Raw genomic sequence first — 19346 nt, forward strand, 5'->3', positions numbered from 1 at the left:
GCTCCCGGTCCAGGGACCCAGAGCCCAGGGCTTGTTCGCCTCCCTTGCCTGCGCCCCTGCTGAGCAAACCCCCTTTCTCCCCATCACCCAACTCAGACCTGGAGGTTGAGGATGTCTGGGGTGAGGGCGCCACCTGCTGGCGCTACTCTAGCCGCCCTACAAGGCAGTGATGGCGCCCTTGTCTGGGGGCTGGGGTCCTCGATTTTCTCTTGAAACCCAGTGCCATCTGCGAGTCCCTAGACGCACCACTCATACAACCACGAATGACATGTATGCGATGTCCAGGCTTGTCGCCAAGAACGACACGGGAAACGTCAGGTCTCGCGACTTTATTTCCGAAAAGTCCCAAAGTGCTGAGCGCAGTCTGGGTCTGGCGAGAGTCGCTGGACTCAGGTCGCCGGGGGCCGACTCCTTGTTTCTGGTGCCAACACAGGGAGCCTTCTGTGACGCGATGACGGACACTGAGGAGTGTGCCGGGCACTACTCTGAACATTTCACCAGGTCATCCTCATGCGGAACATGCGAGGTAGGTTCATCCCCTTTCTGCCAGGGTGAAGGTGAAGGCGCTAAGAGGCTAAGTCGCCTAGGGCCGCACAGCCAGAGCGGGGTGGCGCTGCGATTGGATCCTGCTCCAAAGTCCAGGCCGTGACCCAGCTGCCTCTAGTTTCCTCATCTGAGAAATGGGCGTGCGGACATCTCCCCGCCTTTCGGGTGCACCTGGGGCCGAGGCCAGACAGTTTTGCACGCGGGCCTAGGGCTGCAGCTCGTACTGGCCCTCGGTGGCCGTGTGGAAGTCCTCGAGCACCGACTGCAGGAACTCAAAGGTGGGCCGCTCCTCCGGCCGGCTGCGCCAGCACTCGGCGATGATGCCGTTGTACAGCTCAGGCGGGCACGAGTCTGGGCGGGGCATGCGGTAGCCGCGCTCCAGGTTGCGGATGACCTCGGGGTTGGTCATCCCTGGAGGCGGAAGAGACATGGCTGAGGACCGGCGGGGGCCCGCGAGGCACCCACCGCTGTCTCTGCCCTCAGCCCGGCTGGTGCCACCTTTACGCATCCCTCTATTGATTTTTCATTGCTTTGAGAACAGGGTAGATGGTCTCAGTGCGGGGCAGTTCCTCCTGGATGGGGTGCTACCTGCTTACCTGGGACTGTCAGGCACACAGGTGAGCATCACTCACCAAGCAGGTGCTCGGTGAACAGGCCCCAGCCCCTCCCACAGGCTAAGGGCCCAAGCGCTTCAGATCCGCCTGGGGGTTGACTCTCGGGATGGAGGTTTGGGGGCTGTACCCAGGGTGTAAGGCCAAGGGAGGGACCACTTGGCCACTCAACTGAGGGAAACTAACTGGAAGAGACTTGAATTCAGACCCTGACCTTCACTGAATTCCAGGTTTGTGGACTCACTGACCTCTGCTGGATGCAGGGGACACAGTCCTGTTTCCAAGACCAATGCTGACGGGCGGGAGGGAAGCCCCACCCCGCCCCACCCCACCCCCAGAGTGGCACACCTGGGCTTCAGTTTCAACCATGGGCTCCATTCTGACACGCAGGTGGGCAGCCCCAGGCCCTGAGGATGGGACATCTGCCATCACAGCTGTCTCAGGACAGCCCTGAGCCGGGAGGGTCGCTGTAGGACACAGCTGCCTACCTGGGTAGGGCACACGCCCATATGTGACGATTTCCATCAGGAGGATTCCAAATGACCACACGTCCGCTTTGATGGTGAACACCCCAAAATGGATGGCCTCTGGGGCGGTCCACTTGATGGGGAACTTGGCCCCTGCGAGAAAAACCATGAGCAGCTTCATGAGGCCATGACTGACTTCCTCCACACCCCCCAACTCCTTGCTCTTTCTCCCCCAGCCCCTGCCCTGCCTGCTGATGCCTGGGTCACTATATCAGACAGAAATGCGCCCAGGGAGTCATTCAGACCCACAGGACGCATGACCAGGAGTGTGAAGACCCTGGGGGTCCACAGCACCAAAGGACAAATAGCACCCCCATCGCCTGCTTTGTGTCTTTGCCTAAACTGGCTTCACTGGACGACCAGCATGTGTTTCCACCTGGGACTGAAGAGGTCGTTTCCATCTCCCATTAGCCTTGTTTACTAACGGGAACCCATGACTGGGGCAAGTCATTTAACTTGTCCATGTCTTAGCTGCGCTTCCCTGGTGGCTCAGACAGTAAAGAATCTGCCTCCAATGCAGGAGACCTGGGTTCAATCCATGGGTCAGGAAGATCCCTTGAAGAAGGGAATAGCTACCCACTCCAGTATTCTTGCCTGGGAAATCCCATGGACAGAGGAGCCTGGTGGGCTACAGTCCATGGGGTTGCAAAGAGTCAGATGCAACTGACTAACACTTTCACTTTATTGCCTTAAAGAATCCTTTCCTGCAAAAGGGAAGTGGTGACACGTGACTCATGTACCTGCTAGGGTCACAGTGAGGAAAGAGTTCAAATCCTACAGCCCTGGATGACGTCCACAGCAGCTGCACGGCCCATCCCTTGATCACCCGCACCTTCTCTAGCTTTCTCCCCTGAAGTTCCCTCAATGAATGGGACAGATAATCCATTTCCCGTATCAACTGATTAATATGTTCACTAGTGTCACTCGCTAACTTGCTTAATGAAATGTATTTTGAGTGCCTCAAATCCTCTTGTAAAGAGGATTTTGCCTAGTTTTTACAAAGTAAAGCAAAGCACCTGTAGTGACCCCAATTCAGGTATTAAGTTTTTGCTGCTCATACGTTGGGCTTTCCAGGTGGCATTAGTGGTAAAGAACCCGCCTGCCAATGCAGGAGATGTAAGAGATACATGTTCCATCCCTGGGCCGGGAAGATCCCCTGGAGGAGGAAATGGCAGCCCACTCCAGTGTTCTTGCCTGGAGAATCCCATGGACAGAGGAGCCTGGCGGGCTGCCGTCCACGGGGTCGCACAGAGCTGGACCTGACTGCAGGGACTGAGCGGGCAGGCACTTAGGGCAGTGATTTCTAAAGTGTGCTCTGTGAACCCCTGGTTCCATGAGAGGCTCACAGAACCTACGTGGGAAAAGTTTCTGGGGTTCCAATGGCTTCGGGAGACACAACAGGAAACGTGTGTGCACCGTTCCTAAGCTGCATGCCCTCTCAGGGCCTTCATTATGCTGCTACGGGCGGGGAATCTCCAAGGGAGGGCTCATGGAATGGGTGGTATCTCTAAACCTACTCTCACCTAGTCATTCCTCCTGAGGCACCTGTGGTCTGCAGAGCACATCAGGGAAATGCTGAACCAGTTGGGAGCAAGGTCAGACTTGCACGACAAGAAGTCCAAGGGGGACTGGGGAGTTGGGGTGCTGCTCACCCTCCTGGGCGGTGTATTCATTGTCGATGATCCGGGCCAAGCCAAAGTCCCCGATTTTGCAGCACAAGGCCTCAGACACCAGGATGTTGGCCGCTCTCAGGTCCCGGTGGATTGAATTCATCTGCTCGATGTACGCCATTCCTTCTGCAATCTGAGGGAGGGGGCCCCACAGTGAAGGCCAGCCCCTCTCAGGGAGAGAAAGGACTTTAGGCCACCCTCTGCATCAGAGCCAGACATCAGAGACAGGCGGCGTGAAGGTTCCAAGGTGTGATAGGACGGGGGGAGCTGCCGTGTGGCTGCAAAGTGGGGCACACGGGCTGCGTTTGGAGGGAAGCTTTGCACTTCATGCTATAAAGCGAGATGAGGAGCACCCAGAAGGCAGAGTGTACACGTGTGTGTGTGCCTGTACACAGAGCAAGGCGCTAGCGTGATCACAATGTGTTTTAGAAGCTGTTCACCTGGAAGGTTCTGATTTTCTGCTTTCCTAACCTTCAGATTCTTGGCCACATCTACTTAGAAACTTATTTATTTGTAGAGTACATCATGGGAAACACTGGGCTGGATGAAGCACAAGCTGGAATCAAGATTGCCGGGAGAAATATCAATAACCTCAGATAGGCAGATGACACCACCCTTTATGGCAGAAAGCAAAGAACTAAAGAGCCTCTTGATGAAAGTGAAAGAGGAGAGTGAAAAAGCTGGCTTAAAGCTCAACATTCAGAAAACTAAGATCATGGCATCTGGTCCCATCACTTCATGGGAAACAGATGGGGAAACACTGGAAACAGTGACAGACTTTATTTTTTTGAGCTCCAAAATCACTACAGATGGTGACCGTAGCCATGAAATTAAAAGACGCTTACTCCTTGGAAGAAAAGCTATGACCCACCTAGATAGCATATTAAAAAGCAGAGACGTTATTTTGCCAACAAAGGTCCGTCTAGTCAAAGCTATGGTTTTTCCAGTAGTCAAGTATGGATGTGAGAATTGGACTTTAAAGAAAGCGGAGCGCCGAAGAATGGATGCTTTTGAACTGGGTGTTGGCAAAGACTCTTGAGAGTCCCTTGGACTGCAAGGAGATTCAACCAGTCCATCCTAAAGGAAATCAGTCCTGAATATTCATTGGAAGGACTGATGCTGAAGCTGAAACTCCAATACTTTGGCCACCTGATGGGAAGAACTAACTCATTGGGAAAGACCCTGATGCTGGGAAAGATTGGAGGCAGGAGGAGAAGGGGACAACAGAGGATGAGATGGTTGGGTGGCATCACCGACTTGATGGACATGAGTCTGAGTAAACTCCGTGAGTTGGTGACGAACAAGGAAGCTTGGTGTGATGCAGTCCACGGGGTCACAAAGAGTCGGACACAACTGAGCTACTGAACTGAACTGAACTTGTAAACTCAGGTGACTTTTCATATCCTTTGCTTCTTGGTGACCCAAGATTTCCCAAAGGCTTGACAGAGATCATTGACAACGAGTGAGAAAAGGAAAAGAAAGGGAAAAAAGGGAGTGAGCAGGCTTATCATGAGCTGTGGTTTGAAACCAGTTACCAGGCTTAGTTTTCCGAGACCACCTCACCATCCTGTTCAACCCAGCCTGTGCGCACCTCAGTGGAAAAAAGGGGGTGGAAAAAAGGCATGGTGACCTCAGTTCCTGCCCTGATACTCATAGCAGATAACGGCTTGGAGGGGGTGGGGGTGGCGTGGGAGAGGGGAGGGTGCCTCCCTCCAACAGGATGTGTGTGTGTGTGTCTGTGTCTCACGGGCTGACCACAGACCGGAGCTTTTCTTCCGAGAGTTCCAGTTTCAACAGACACACACCCAGGGCCACCGGATGTGCTTTGCTGCCAGTTAGAATCCTCAGCTAAAATCCCCCGGGAGGAACGCTTCCCTCCTCTTCATTTGGCTCTTCACTTCATGATGTCTGAGTCTACAGAAGGCACTGATGGGCACCATCTGAGGATGGAGGAGGTCACCACAAAGTGCTGACCCGCCATAGGACGTGGAATTCGTGGGGACTTTCTGGGTTCCCCACACCATCCTTTCTTCCTCTGGTTCTCACCAACAGAACCTTCATGGCTGCCCAGGAGAAGGACTACATTTCCCAAGCTCCCTTGCAGCTGGGTACGGGCAGGTGACAGGTGGCCATGGGGCTGGGAGAGCAAGTGTAGGGAGTGACTCCCAGCACTTGGCTCTAAAGGGAGTGGGTGTGGTTTGCCCCCTCCATCCCGCTTCTTCCTCCTGGCTAAGGATAACAAGACGCTAAAGCGTGAGCAGGCTCCCTGGGTGGGAAGATGATCTGTTAAGACCCAGTGGGTGGAAGAAACCTGGGTCCCTGTGACTCTGAGGGGAAGCTCCACTGCCCACCCCAGACTGCCCGCCTCTGGTGCTTACACACTGAAGCTATGATGGCTTGGGTTTTCTGTCTCTCACAGCCCAGCCTAAATCTAATGGACACAGCCTCCAAAGAGTTGATCTCGCTGAGCTGCAAGGGCAGAGGATAGGGCCCAGGGGCCTGGATCCCTGCACTTGGAGCTCACGAACCTGGGCCGACATGTCAATCAGCCTTGAGAGGGACAATCGGCTACCTTCATCCGTCTTCAGGAAATCCAGCAGGCAGCCTGAGGAAAGAGAAGTTGCAGCTGACCTTCTGCAGGGTGACCCAACCCTGGCCGAGCCGGCCTCTCAAGGTGTGGGCTGCTGCCCACCTGGGCGGGAAGTGGGTGGCACTCTTTCAGGTCTCTTGTGCCCCCACGGCTGCAGGTGCCACTGCTCTACAGAACTCCCATCTCAGCCCTCACAGCTCCCAAGAGGCGCTGGTCTGCTGCCAGCTGCTCGGAGGACGTGAGGTCTCAGTCAGGTTCAAGGTCACACAGTCAAGGAACCGGGTCAGACACTGCTCGTACCCTGCATGACATTACAAAGCATCTTCCGCCCACTTCACCCTTTGTTGGCAGACATTCTGCCTCCGAGGATGCAAGAAATCACCAGCATTACGGAGACTCATCTCCTGGAGCTGGTACAGGGGACAGAAGCTGCTCCTCTCTGGTATCTAAGAGCGGGGGACTGCTCACCTGAGGGATGGCTAAGAGGTGAGCAAGGGAGCCACATGCCTCCAGCTCAATGTAGGACCCCTTCATGACACCCTTTAAAGAACAGTCAGCATCAACACAGCATTTTAGGATCCGACAGGAGTCGGGGTGCAGTCAGGGTCATAGGAGGGGTAAGAAGGATTCCCCAGGCCCCAGTAGAGAATGGCCATACTCTAGACCTCAGTGGCCATCTCACCCAACCTCTCATCATCCGTGTTGAAAATGTTGATAGGGTTGTACAAGGTCTCCTGGACTAGAACCGTCTCTGGACGCCCCGCCTACTATTCTTTAGACTTTGCTGCCCTCTGTCCGCCCCAGGGGGTGCCAAGCACAGGAGGCTCCCTGCAAAGATGCTGGTGCAGGGTCTCCTGAGCTATGGAAACTCCTCTATAAGGACCACTTAGCTGTCTTGTTCTCATCACCCTTCACTCTGCCCCCACCCCTGCATGTGGAACACCCTAGATCTGCAGGATGTTGGCTGCTTGACCCAGCTCATGCCTTAGTGGTCCCCTGCAGAGGTCCCCCGGCCAGGCAAACTCACAGCAGCAGGTCAGCCTTATCCTCCTCGGCGCCCCCAAGCCTTGACCCCCACCCTCAAGGCTTCCTGCCTGTGTGAGGGGCGCAGCCCCGGGCAGGGCCCCACCTCTGGCCATGTATTCCGTCACGATGTAGATAGGTTCCTTGGTGACCACCGCGTAGAGACGGACCAGCCTCTCATGCTGGAGAGTTTTCATCAGGTTGGCCTCGCCCAGGAAGGCCTCTGGAGACATGGTTCCCTCCTTCAAGGTCTTGATGGCCACCTTGATGTTGTTTTTATAATAACCTGAGGCCCGGGGACAGAAGATGAAGAGGATGTTCAGAAGACTTGGAGGTGGGGGCAGGTGATCCCTTATCCAAAAATCTACGTAAGCTTCCAGGAGCCATCCCTGTTCTATATAGATGGGGCACTGTGGCCAGAGCCCTGCCCCCTGGAAGTGGTCCTGGGCTGGAATTACCACTCCTGATGGTGATGGATGCGCTCGCTTACCTAGAAGGATTCAAGCCTGTCCCGGCCTCCTCTGCTAGACAGGAACCCCGGGCAGTTAAGGAAATTACCCAGCCTGGGAGGGGGGCTGTTTCACCTCCGATCCCTACAGCCAGGTCCGGGGTGTGTCCCTTTTGTCCTCCTATCCCTGCCTAATGAATCTCTTCAACCACTTAATAGCGTCAGTATGGCAGTAAGCATCACAGCCCGCGGCAGGATCATAGAGGAGGCCTCCGTGCCCCTCTCTGCGCCCTGCGACGTTCATCTCTAGATCCTTATGGCTCCTGCACACACACCCCCACCCCCCGCCCAGCCCATTAGGTCCCCGTCTGCACTGACGTGAAAAGATAAGTCAGGACTCAGACTTGCAAGGAGCCAGGGGGAGCTCCCCCCAGGGGTGCCCCAGGCATCAGTCCTGGATGCCGGAGGAATCAGGGAGGCAGCAGGGTCCCACCTTAAAATCATGCCCCAGAGACACGGACCTTTCCAGGGATAAAATAAAGCATCTTTTATATTCCGATCGCACATTGGTAAGCAGAGGATCGGCCATTCACTGTAATTGAAGGGGAGGCCACAGGGGCCAGGAAGTTAAGGGACGGGCTAGTCTCAGAGCTGCAGGTGGTGACTTTGTTATCAGGGTCCTGGAGCCCCTAGTTCACCTCTCCCCCTGGTTAACATAGTGTTTCCACCCAGTGAGACAAAGCCAAGAGGAGCTAGCCAGGCTCCTCTTCCAGGTCACACAGGAGTCAATGGCAGAGGCAGCTCTGGGCAGTGAAGAAGGCAGGCGGGCACGGGCTGGCGTGGGGGCAGCGGGAGAGCTGGGTTCTGCTCCTGCTTCGTCTCCATGCCAGAACAGCCGAGGGCAGGCGACTTCAGCGCTCTGTACTTCCAGTACCTCGTCTGTGAAACGGGCATATGGCCCCAGTCCCTTCCCCTTCGCAGGCCTCTATGGGAAGTATGATGCCCCATGCAGGTCCCGAGCCTCCTGTGCTCTAGGATGTAGGGCAGTGGGTGAGCAACTCCCGAGTGCCACATACTCACCCATCCAGACTTCACCAAACTGCCCGGACCCAAGCTTCCTGACCAGCTTGAGAGACTGCCGGGGGATTTCCCATTCATCCTGGGCCCAGGGGTTCTGGGGGGCCAGGCTCACACAGGGGTGGGTCAGCCTTTGGCACAACCCGTCCCCTTTCTCTGCATTAGGAAAGAAGAGATGAGCTGGAGGTCACAAGCATAGACAGATCTGCGGACACCATACAGAACATGAGAGCTGTATCATTCCCGGCTGTGTCCCCGCTCCTTCTCGACAGCCCCGCATCCACCCCAAGTTCAATGTGCACAAGTGCGCACACACACACACACACACACACACTCAGCGCTCTGCATTTGTTTTATGTAAAATAAGCATGCTGTCATTGTCCTGCTGTCTCTAAGACTGAAAATACTTGCTATTCTCCATGTGGTCACAGCCAACATAGAGGGTCAGGGACACAGACAGGGAATCATTATGTTGACAGTTATCAACACCTTAGGTCCAGCCTTGGGATAATCCTCCACCCCTCTGCCAAAACAGCACCAATGGTTCATGCGATCTTGAGAACTCAGTGATGGAGAGACACGAGGGCTCCTCTGGCACAGCCCAGGCCTCTGTCAGATGCCCCCCCTCTTACTGGAATAGTGCTGCACCAGAGCCTGCAGCGTGGGGAAGGCGTTCCGGGGGGAGATGTAATAGCCGCCATCATCCAGGGAGCGGATCTTATAGTGTTTGATCACCTCCCCGTGCGTGGTCACATCCTTCACAGACAGCGAAAAGGCACCTAGAGGGTTAACAAAGACACACGCGTGAGAAGTAAGACACAAAGAGGGAAAATCAGGATTGGGATTTGGGGCTTCATTTCAAGGCCTTGGAAAAGTGCTGTTAGTTGCTCAGTTGTGCCAACTCTTTTGAGACCCCCATGGATTGTAGCCCTCCAGGTTCCTCTGTCCAGGAAATTTTTCAGGCAAGAATACTGGAGTAGGTAGCCGTTCCCTTCTCCGGGGGATCTTCCTGACCCAGAGATCAAACCCAAGTCTCCCACATTGCAGGCAAGTTCCCCCAGTTCTGCTTTCCATTTTGACCATCATCAGTTACCTTTTTCTTCATCTCACCCTCCACCCTCCTGGAAGCCTTTCCTGTCAGCTCATCCTAACTCTGTCCTTGGCATTCCTCCTCAAACCTTCTGAATCTGCTCCAGAACTCTGGAGCATGCAGAATGCTCTCTTAGCCATCAGGCTGTCCCCCTTCTTGGGCACCTGGGACCTGAGGACCCTTTGCCCCGGAATATTTAGATACAGAGTTTTTGGAGGGACTAGGAGATTGGCTCACTCATTCCTTCCTTCCGTGGGAAGATTGACTCTGCCCCACATGCAATAGCAAATTACAACCCGAAGCACTCCTGTCCATGGGGAAGAGCATAATAAGACACAACCCAAGGCTTCTGTTCAAATCCGTACACACATCTACGTATCCTGTTTTCTTCAGTCGGCGGTTGCAGATGCCAAGGGTTAAGAGCAATTTAGGAGGCAAGAGTTTCCAGCTGAGAAATTTTCCATGAACTTGATATTTTTATAAGGAGCCTCTCTTCAGTTCTCTGGGTGCCACATACTTCCACTTTGATTTGCTAAACGAGAAACCTGAGGCCCAGAACGGGGATTCGCTTGCCCCAGGGCCCTTGGCTGATCAGCGGTTAGCCTGGGGGCTCCCGGGACTGTACTAAAGGCGCGCCTACCGCGGGCAGTACTACCCTTCGCCACCAGGTGGCAGGCTCGGACACGTCTTGTCCTGGGCGTGGGCGCTTGATTTTTGCCCTGCGCTGTTTGTCTTCAGGCGTCTTTCCTCCCGTATCAGACTATCACCCCATCTCAAATCCCTTCTCCCCTTCCTTGGCCACTGCGCCTCTCTCATCGCCCACCTGCAAAAGGATGTGGAGAGACCGCGCGTCCTGTGGCGTGCCCTGCCGCTGACACAGCCCGCCCCTCATATCCTACCCCAGCCCAACGTGCATGCTGCGAAGTGTCTTCCCAACTTCGCCCCTGGTGAGTGCAGCAAGCTCGGGTATCGCAGGAACCAGAGAGGGGCGCTAGTGAGTACGTTCATCCACGCACCACTCTGGCGAGGAAAAGAGCGATCTTCTCCATTCCCGGCTGCTGTTCCGGGCTTGTGATGCCTCCAGATCAGCCACGGAGGCCCGAGTCTCTTCCTCCAGTGCCGCGGCAGCCTCTCTGCTGTGTGGGCTCCTCTCAGGGCCCGTCCCTAATGTCTTTTTTACAATTTGGCATTCCTTCTTCTTAAAGCGGGCCTCAGTCCTTCCTGTACACAAGATCTGGATCCCCTGTCCTGTCTCCACCCTGCGGCTGGCTCCCAGAGACTGAGATTTTCGTAAAGGCCACCTGTCCTTGAAGTGGGAAACTAGTCATTTCCAACATACATACCAATAACGTTAGTCTCGAGAAGCTAAGGGATGTTCAGGAGACCTCTTAGGTTCGAACTCACTGCCCGCCTTCCGGGAGCAGTGTTCCTTCCCTCCTGAAGAGGCTTTGGATCTCCGCGGAGCGTGTGCGCATGTGTAGAGGGGTCTTGCGAGGGGTCTTCTAGCCCCTGCTCCAACTGGCCAACCCCAGCCTGGACTAGCTGTGGGGTGGGGGGCAAGGACAGGAGGAGACACCCCACCTTTAGAGATCCTTTCCTCCTTCACACTGAGGTTGGGGTGGCTTTCCCTCCAGAGGGCCTCTTAGCAACAGGCAGCCATTGAAACATCATTTCCTGGTGAAATGACGTGATGTCTGGCATTTGCTTCAAAGTAATGGGGCTGGGGATGTACGTGAAATCAGATTAGCTGGGTTGATTATCGTTGAAGCCGAGTGTTGAGTACAGGGGTTCCATTTACTATTTGCTTTACTTGTGTGTGTGTTTGAAATATTCTACAGCAAACAAAACATCTAGTCCTCTTCACCCTGTTTGGGAAGTTCTCCATCTGCCCAGTGTTAGGTCTGTTTGGCACATTTTAGAGCTTGTGAAAATTTTCAGAGCCTCTCAGATGATTGGGCTCTGATGCTTGTTCACTGTTGGTCTAGAGTGAGTCACTTCTTCCCTCAGTTTCCCCATCTTTCAATGGGGATATTGGCCCAGTATCTCAAAGATGGAAGGCTAGAGGCAAACCCACTAGGAAGCATATCCCTCAAGGTTCATAGCAGCACCTTTATAACAGCCCCAAACTGGAAACAACCCCAATTCCACCAGTATGGAGAAAGAGCTTATGGAATATTCATATCCTGGATTCTGTTTAGCTGTCAAAGTGAGCAGATTATTGCTGTTGCCTCAACCACACAAATGCATCTGTGATGGACGGAATTGTGTCCCCCCATCCCTGCGAATTCCTGTGTTCAAGTCCTATACCTCAGTGATGTGACTATCTTTGGAAATAGGGCCTTTAAAGAGGAGGTTACATTATTGAGGTGGGTCCTGATCCACGCAACTGGCGTGCTTATAAGAGGGGACGAGGACGCAGACATATGCCGAGGGACAACCACATGAGGATACAGGGAGAAGATGGCCACCTACAAGCCAGGGAGAGAGGCCTCAGGGGGAACCAACCCTGCTGACAGCTCGACCTTAGGTTCCTGGCCTCTGGACCTGTGGGAAAGCACAGGTCTGCTGTTTAAGCCTCTCAGTTCCTGGTACTTTACTACAGAAGGCCTAGCAAACAAATACAGAATTTTACAATGTTGAGTGACAGGAATAAGACACAAAAACTAAAATGGCTTGATCTCATTTGTATAATAAAGGTGAAAAACAGATGAAACACGGGTGGTAAAACTATAACGAAAGGCAAGGAAGGGCTTCCATCAAAGTCAGGATAGCGGTGGCTTCTCTGCGGGTGGGAAGGTGAATCAGGAAGGGGAACCAGTGGGGCAGTGAGAGGGGCTCTGGGCATCTGGAATATTCTTGCTCTTGTGGTTACACAGATGTTTACTTATTATTTATAATTATTATACTCATTTATATTTATAATACTATAATACTTTAATACTATAATTATTTATATTTATAATTATTATACTGATTATTTATAATTCTGCTCTTGTTCATAATTTATGCAATTTTTAGATGTGTTTTATACTTGATAGCCAAAAGCACTTTAAGAAGGAAAGACAGAAGACTAATGACAGAGAAAGAGAAAGCCCAGTGACCGAGAGTGGGGGCAGAAACACTCCACTCGGTCAGTGGGTTTAAATCTGGGAGTCCCCCCAGTTCTCATGATCCTACCCCCTTCTTTTGTATCACAGGCTGTGCCCCAAACTTCCGAGACCTCCCAGGCTGTTGCAAGTGTCTGAGTCACAGCCTCTGACTGAGATGATCTCTGAAGATTCTTTCAAATCCCTTGATTCCAGATGGGTCACCCGCCTTTCCGCCCCCCACCAGCCTCAGCGCTCCCCCTGGCCCAGGCGGTGTGAGACCGGCCCTCAGTGCCTGGAGCAGCTCTATAACTCCCTCTCCGATCCCCCACCTGTGTTGCCTGCATTTCTAGCCAGGTCTTGGGAGAGCTGTCCGTGTGCACAGCCTCAAGGTCAAATACTGGATACTCATGGGCTGTCCTGGCTGGCCTGATGTGGCGGGGACTCCCAGGTGGAAGCTATCAGATTCTCCTGGCTGGCACCTCTCCTGCCCCCCACCCAACTCCCAAAAGGAAGGCCATAGGTGGGGGTCCCCGGCTGCATGGCGAGGGCAGCAGGGCCCCAGGGTTACCTTTGCTGGTTTCACTCTCTCTAATAAGAAAGGCGCCAGCCTTATTGACTGGAGCCAGAAGCTGCCTCTCGGCATCTCTCCGGCAAATGGATCTAAAGAACCACCTGGAAAGGAAAAGCACAAAGGCAGGCAGAGCTGAGTGTGGCCATGTTCCTGGGGATCTTGTCACCCAAGCCCCTTCCCCCTTGAGATACAGTGTGTTCCTGTTGCGAACCTGACCCTGAGCTGAACCCCCGTATCTTGATACATGAAATCCCCTCAGTCCCTTTCCCTCCTGTCAGCAATGGACATGGTGTTTCCTTGACAAGAAATGAGAATGGAGTTTGGTGCCCTTCGTTAATTTTGCTCTGGGTAAATGCACCCGATACCTTCCCCTACAGCCCACCCTCCTTGCGGTCGGTCTCCAGTGCTCCTTGAGCGTGGCTGGTTGAGGTGGACCTGCCCTAGCCTCACCCTGGTCCAAGGAAAGGCCCAGGACTGGGCGTGCTGGGCAAGGAGCCCTCCCGAGGGTGAGCATCACTGGACGGGCACACCGGGCGAGGCTGCTAGCCTGTTCCAGCTCATGAATGTGACAGACTCTGAGCTCCTTCAGGGGAGCGGCCGTGTCGTAGTCGGTTTGGCGTCCTCCCCAGTCCTGGGCAGAGCCGGGCTCTGGCCCTGGTTTTTCGGGGCTCTAATGCCTGAGGCCGTGGCTGGTGCCATGTGCTTGTGAGTGATGAGGATACTGTGCCCAGGCTCTCCTGTAAGGCCCCCATCCTGTGAGTCCCCCGAGGTGTGAGCCCTGAGCCCTGCCCCCTGGAGGCAGGGGAGGAGGCTGGCTGGTTGAGGGCGTCCCTATCAGGTTAGCCAGGAAATGGGCAGCTCTCACTTCACAGATGGGAGGCGTGCGTAGGCTCCCTGGTGACGTTTAAACGCTGTCTGGGATTTCAGACAAGCCTTTCCCAGCGACTCCAAGTCCCCACCCCCGTCCTGTGCCCTCCGCGCTGGGTTCACACCCTGCTCTGCTTTTTAGCTGCTTTCTGGCTCCATCCTGCCTGGAACAGAAGCAGCCAGCACACCTGTGGGGCTGTCTGTCCACCTACTTTTCCACTTCCAGGGTCTCTACCCGGGCCACAAAGTTGCTGGGCACGTAGCCTTCTCTTCCTGTGATGAGAGACTTGGCCAACCACCAGTCTCCGGTTCTAGGAAGGAAGGAGAAACAGAATGGGCAGTGACTCTCGCGGGCCTCTCCCTGGGTAGCTTGCAGCCCAAGCAGCGTCTCAGGCAGAGAACTCGAGAGGCAGACAGTCGAGTGGAGAGAAGGGACGGGGGCCAGTGGCTCAGTCCCCGAGGTGTCCAGGTCGTTTCCAACTTGCAAGCTTCCTTCCAGGGAAGAAGGGGACAATGCGGCCTCCAGGGGAGGTTTATCTACACAGCCTGGTTCACCCAAGAGGGGCCCAGTCTTCTAGTGAGCAGCCTCCTCTCAATTAATGGGACACTTTTAGAGTTTAGGGAGTAAGTTTGCATTGGATGGGAAAGACAGAAACAAGAAGGGCAGCTAAGAAAGGACGAACCAAGAGCCATTCTGCTCTTGGCTGGAGGCCCTCATAGGACTTCGAGAGCAAGAGCAGCTCCCAGGCTCCACAGGACAAGCACGATGTTTGAAGCAGAGTATCGACTTTGGAGGAGTTTCTGAGAAGAAATCCGGGATAAATCTGGACGCAACTGACTCCAACCCAGAGCTGTGATGGAGCAGTCAGGCAAGCACTGTGGGTGTCAGGAGGGCTGCATGGAGGAGGTGACATTAGAGGTGGGTTTTGAAGGAAGGATAGGATTTTGACAGCAGAGCAGGAGGTAGTGAATAGGAACCACCTCACCAGAAAGACTTTTAAAAAGTGCATGGAGGAAAGGTGATTGGGTCAAGTTTAAGAAAGTGCTGGGTGACTGGGCTGGGGGGAGGGGGCAGGGCACTGGAGAAGTTATTCGGGAGGCAGCTGTGGGGTGTCGGGGTGGGGAGAGGGGAGGGGGTCCTGCAGCGGCAGGGACGGTGTCCTGGACACTTACTCCTTCAGGATCTGCAGCTTCTCCCCCTTCAGCATCTGCAGGTCCCGGTCGTTCGTGGCCTTATAGTCATACAGGGCCACCACGAAGTGATCCTCTAAAGGGAACAGATTAGACGTGGCCGCGAGAGCCGTGGTAGGGGCTGGGAGAGTCCCGAGGGTCTAGGGAGATGAGCTTTGTGGACCTGAGGGCTGCAGACCCAAGTCTGGGACCAGGGTGGGCAGATCTCTCAGCCCTTATAGGCCATGAGCCTCCCCTCCTGCCCTCCCCACCTCCGTTCCAAGGGGAGTGGTGGTCTCAGAACATGGCAGCTGTAACTTTGACCTGTGACTGTGCCCGGGGCTTGGTCACAGTGCTCAGCCTGACAGTACCCAGACACGCTGGTGGTCCCACAGCAGAGGTGGGGAGGGGGCTCCGGAGCTTGGCTTAGAGATTTTCCAGTGACCACTACTTCTCTGCACAGCTCTGGGAAGCCAAGACCCCTCCAGGAAAAGGTCACCTGGAGACCACTTATCTTCCCTGGGAGTAGATGACTCAGCTTTGTCACCAAAGCCTGGCTATTCACCCCACTCTGCCGGGAAGGAGGGGCTGGAATACGTGTGCTGAAGGCTGTTGCTTTATTTCTTTCCCCTGAGCTTTCTTCCTGGAGGTGCAAAGTCCCCAGCAGGAAGTGAAGGACCTACACCCCCCACCCCACAAGGTTATTCATTGTGTCCTCAGCAGGATAAGAAACACCAGGCACCAGGCGAGGCCCCTAACTGGGCTCCAGCCCTTTAGAGTAGGCAGACTCTGAGCTCCCTCAGGGGAAGAGCCATGTCGTAATTAGCTTGGCGTCCTCCGCAGTCCTGGGGCAGAGCTGGGCTCTGGGCTGCTTGCTTGGTGCAGTGGTGTGACTGCATGAAGCCTGAGGACCCCAGGTGCTGGGTGCAGGTGGGTGATGAGGATGCTGGGGTGGATTGCTCCTGGAAGCCCCACCCTGTGAGCCCCCTGCCCGAGTCTGAGCTGACGCAGGACCGCCGAGGACATTCATTATGTCATCTCCGCAGTCCCTCCCATCAGACTGAAGTGGAGGCTGGGGGTGGTTAGAAGGTTGGCGGGGGCCTTTAAAAGTGGGCTGGGAAACACGATGGGGCTTCCAGGTGTGGGACAGAGCAGGGGCTGGGATGCAGAACATCAGCCCTCACCCTTGGAAGCTAGGTGCTGGAATCTTTGAAAGCCTGGGTTTGATGATGCTGTCTGTATTTGCGGTAACTCTTTTGGTGTTCGTTTATAAAGTCTTTTACAAAGACTGAGGCTCAGATACTGAGGGAGCTGGTGGTTAGACTCCTGGAGAGATCCCCTTTGACAGGTGAAACCTGGGGCACCTCACTCAGCCTCCCTCCAGACTTCTCTCCAACCCTCGAGGGCTTCTCTTCTCCAGGCAGCTGCTCCCACCTTAGCCCTTGTTCCAGCCTCACGAAGCCGGGGCCCAGAGGACGTGGCCAGGGGGCGCTCGGCTGCAGCCCCTTCTTACCTTGATCTGGGTGCGTGGTGTCAGGAGGTGGGGGAGCCAGGTGGTTAAACACAACCTAGAGCGGAAATGCAGGCGCTCTATATTAGTTCACACCCTGAGGTCTGGGTGGGGCCCTGTGGGGTGAGGCTGCCAGCTGGAGGGTCTGGGGGAGCCCGAGCTGCACAGTTAAACTCTACATGAGCGGCTGAAACTCCCCAGGTGCCAGCACCATCCCCCATTACCGCCCCCCCACCATCTGCCAGACCACACACAGGGTTGGAGGAGGGGTACATGGGGATGCCCCAACTTCGTAAGAAGCAGCTGTGGAATTGGGGCAGGGAACTGGATCACCAGCCAGGTTATAAGCCTGGCTCTGCTTTAAAAGATGAAGTTGCAAAACAGTATTTGTTCTCAAGGAAAATTATTTTAAAAGCATATTTCGCTAAAACTCAACGAATGTATTCCCAGATATATACCCTGTAGAGAAAGTTTTATACAGGAATGCTCCTAGCCCCCCAAAAAATTAAATAAAAATTGCTGAAGTGTGGAAATCATTCTTTGACCAAAGACAGACAAATAGACAGACTGGTTGGAAAGTCATGCAGTGAAATTCTGGACAACTCTGGGAGTTTGCGGCTCTAGTCCCGCACATTCACGTGGATAAAACCCACATATGTAACAGACGTCAGAAACCCAGGTCTCCGGGCTTCCCTGGTGGCTCAGTGGTAAAGAATTCATCTGCCAGTGCAGGAGACGCGGGTTCAATCCCTGATCTGGGAAGATCGCACGTGCCGAGGAGCAACTAAGCCCGTGTGCCACAACCACCGAGCCCACGTGCCCTAGGACCTGTGCTCTGAAATAAGAGCGGTCACCACCGTGAGAAGCTTGTGCAAGACAACTAGGGAAGAGCCTGAGCAGCAACAAAGACCCAGCACAGCCAAAAATAAACCAATAAATTAACATTAAAAAAAAAAGTTCCCACATCTCAGACGAATATGTGCCATCTGATTCAAAGGGCAAAATCAAACTGAATAGTGTATAGAAATGCATACATATGTGATCACACCAAAAAAGTGAAGCTAAGAAATGATAAACACTCAGGTCAGTGAGACCCGAGGTGACAGGAAGGACGGGGGCAGCAGACAGTCTCACTGGCCACTTTCTGCTTCTGAGGCTGAGGGGGTGCTGTGCTGGGTGTTCACTTTGTTCTTATTTTCAACTTGATGTATGTGTTACAAACATTCCTTTTGTATTCTATGTTTATTGAACACAATTTTGAAGTAGCATTTTGCAAAACATCATGTATTGCATGGTTCCACTGAAAATATAAACACATAAATAACACAGGAAAGGGGTCTGGAGAAAGGAGCTCTGAAGTGAAAATCCCGATATCATTGGGCAGTGGGACAAATGACTATTTATAATTTTTTCCCATAATTAATATATATTATGTGACTTTTTAAAAAAGTTAAAAACATCCCAAACTCTAATACTCATTAGCAAGTAACAAACTCAGTTTAAGTCAGAGTTTGCCCAGTGAATCATTCGTTCATTCAACAAACATTTCGTTATTTGCCAGGCCCTGCACTAAATTGGGACATAGATGGAGATTTCTCTAGAAAATGGGATTAGCAATCCCCTCTCCCCCAACTGCTTCAGGTCACTATCAGAGTAAAGCAATGGCCAGATAGATATGCTGATGGCGGTAGAGAGATCTGGAGTGGGGGATCCAGGCATGACTCCCAGCTGCCCCAAATAAAAAGGGAGTAGGTGGCCAGGCAGGAGGAGGCAGGAATAGTTGTCTAAAAGTGCATCTTTGGGGATGGTACCATCAAATGGTGCTTCGTGAGCAGACCAGGAGGGGACAATGATCTCCAGCAGCTTCTGAGCAGGGATGGGGGCAGCTGCTGCTGCTGCTGCTGCTGCTAAGTAACTTCAGTCGTGTCCGACTCTTAGTAACCCCGTGGACTGCAGCCCAGCAGGCTCCCCCGTCCCTGGGATTCTCCAGGCAAGAACACTGGAGTGGGGTGCCATTTCCTTCTCCAATGCATGAAAGTGAAAAGTGAAAAGTGAAAGTGAAGTCGCTCAGTCGTGTCCGACTCTTAGCGACTCTGTGGACTGTAGCCCACCGGCCTCCTCCACCCATGGGATGGGGGCAGCAGATGTTGCTAAATGCTCCAGACTCCCTCAATTTCCTCTTTTCAAGTTGACATTTTTTTATTTCCTTTTCTCTTCAGGCTGCCCTTGCCCACTGAAAACTGGCTAAGAATTAACAGGTGGGCCCATCAGGCCTGGTCCTGCACTAAAGGCAGTGTGCCTTCTATACCCATATATATGCTGCATATGGTCACAGCCCCATCAGAAAGGCATTCTGACTGTACCCATTTTACAGATGCAGACACTGAGGCTTAGGGGAGGTAAGCAACCTGCTTTGAAGCACACAGCTAATAAATTTTGACTCAACAACCTGGCTGTTTAATTTTATACTACACCACCACCACGACTTGAGCCAGGGTGGCCGTGGGAGGGGGCCTGTGTGTCGGAGCCCTGAGTTATCTAGAGATGGTGCTGGCCC

General features: G+C 53.7%; 1 protein-coding gene across 2 annotated transcripts in view; it reads right to left on the reverse strand.

Annotated features, from left to right (window-relative positions):
* Positions 315–19346, reverse strand: part of BLK (BLK proto-oncogene, Src family tyrosine kinase) — a 52555-nt gene continuing 33523 nt past the window's right edge. For both annotated transcript variants that reach the window (XM_018051835.1, XM_018051836.1), the window contains exons 3-13: positions 16793–16847; positions 15283–15376; positions 14322–14420; positions 13240–13343; positions 9125–9271; positions 8496–8648; positions 7074–7253; positions 5883–5959; positions 3337–3487; positions 1646–1777; positions 315–957 (exon numbers count right to left, since the gene is read on the reverse strand). In XM_018051835.1, the coding sequence (XP_017907324.1) occupies positions 752–957; positions 1646–1777; positions 3337–3487; positions 5883–5959; positions 7074–7253; positions 8496–8648; positions 9125–9271; positions 13240–13343; positions 14322–14420; positions 15283–15376; positions 16793–16847 (1398 nt within the window). In that variant the 3' untranslated portion in view covers positions 315–751. The remainder of the gene's footprint in view (positions 958–1645; positions 1778–3336; positions 3488–5882; positions 5960–7073; positions 7254–8495; positions 8649–9124; positions 9272–13239; positions 13344–14321; positions 14421–15282; positions 15377–16792; positions 16848–19346) is intronic.

Source organism: Capra hircus, chromosome 8 (assembly GCF_001704415.2).
Source record: "Capra hircus breed San Clemente chromosome 8, ASM170441v1, whole genome shotgun sequence".
NCBI lineage: Eukaryota > Metazoa > Chordata > Mammalia > Artiodactyla > Bovidae > Capra > Capra hircus.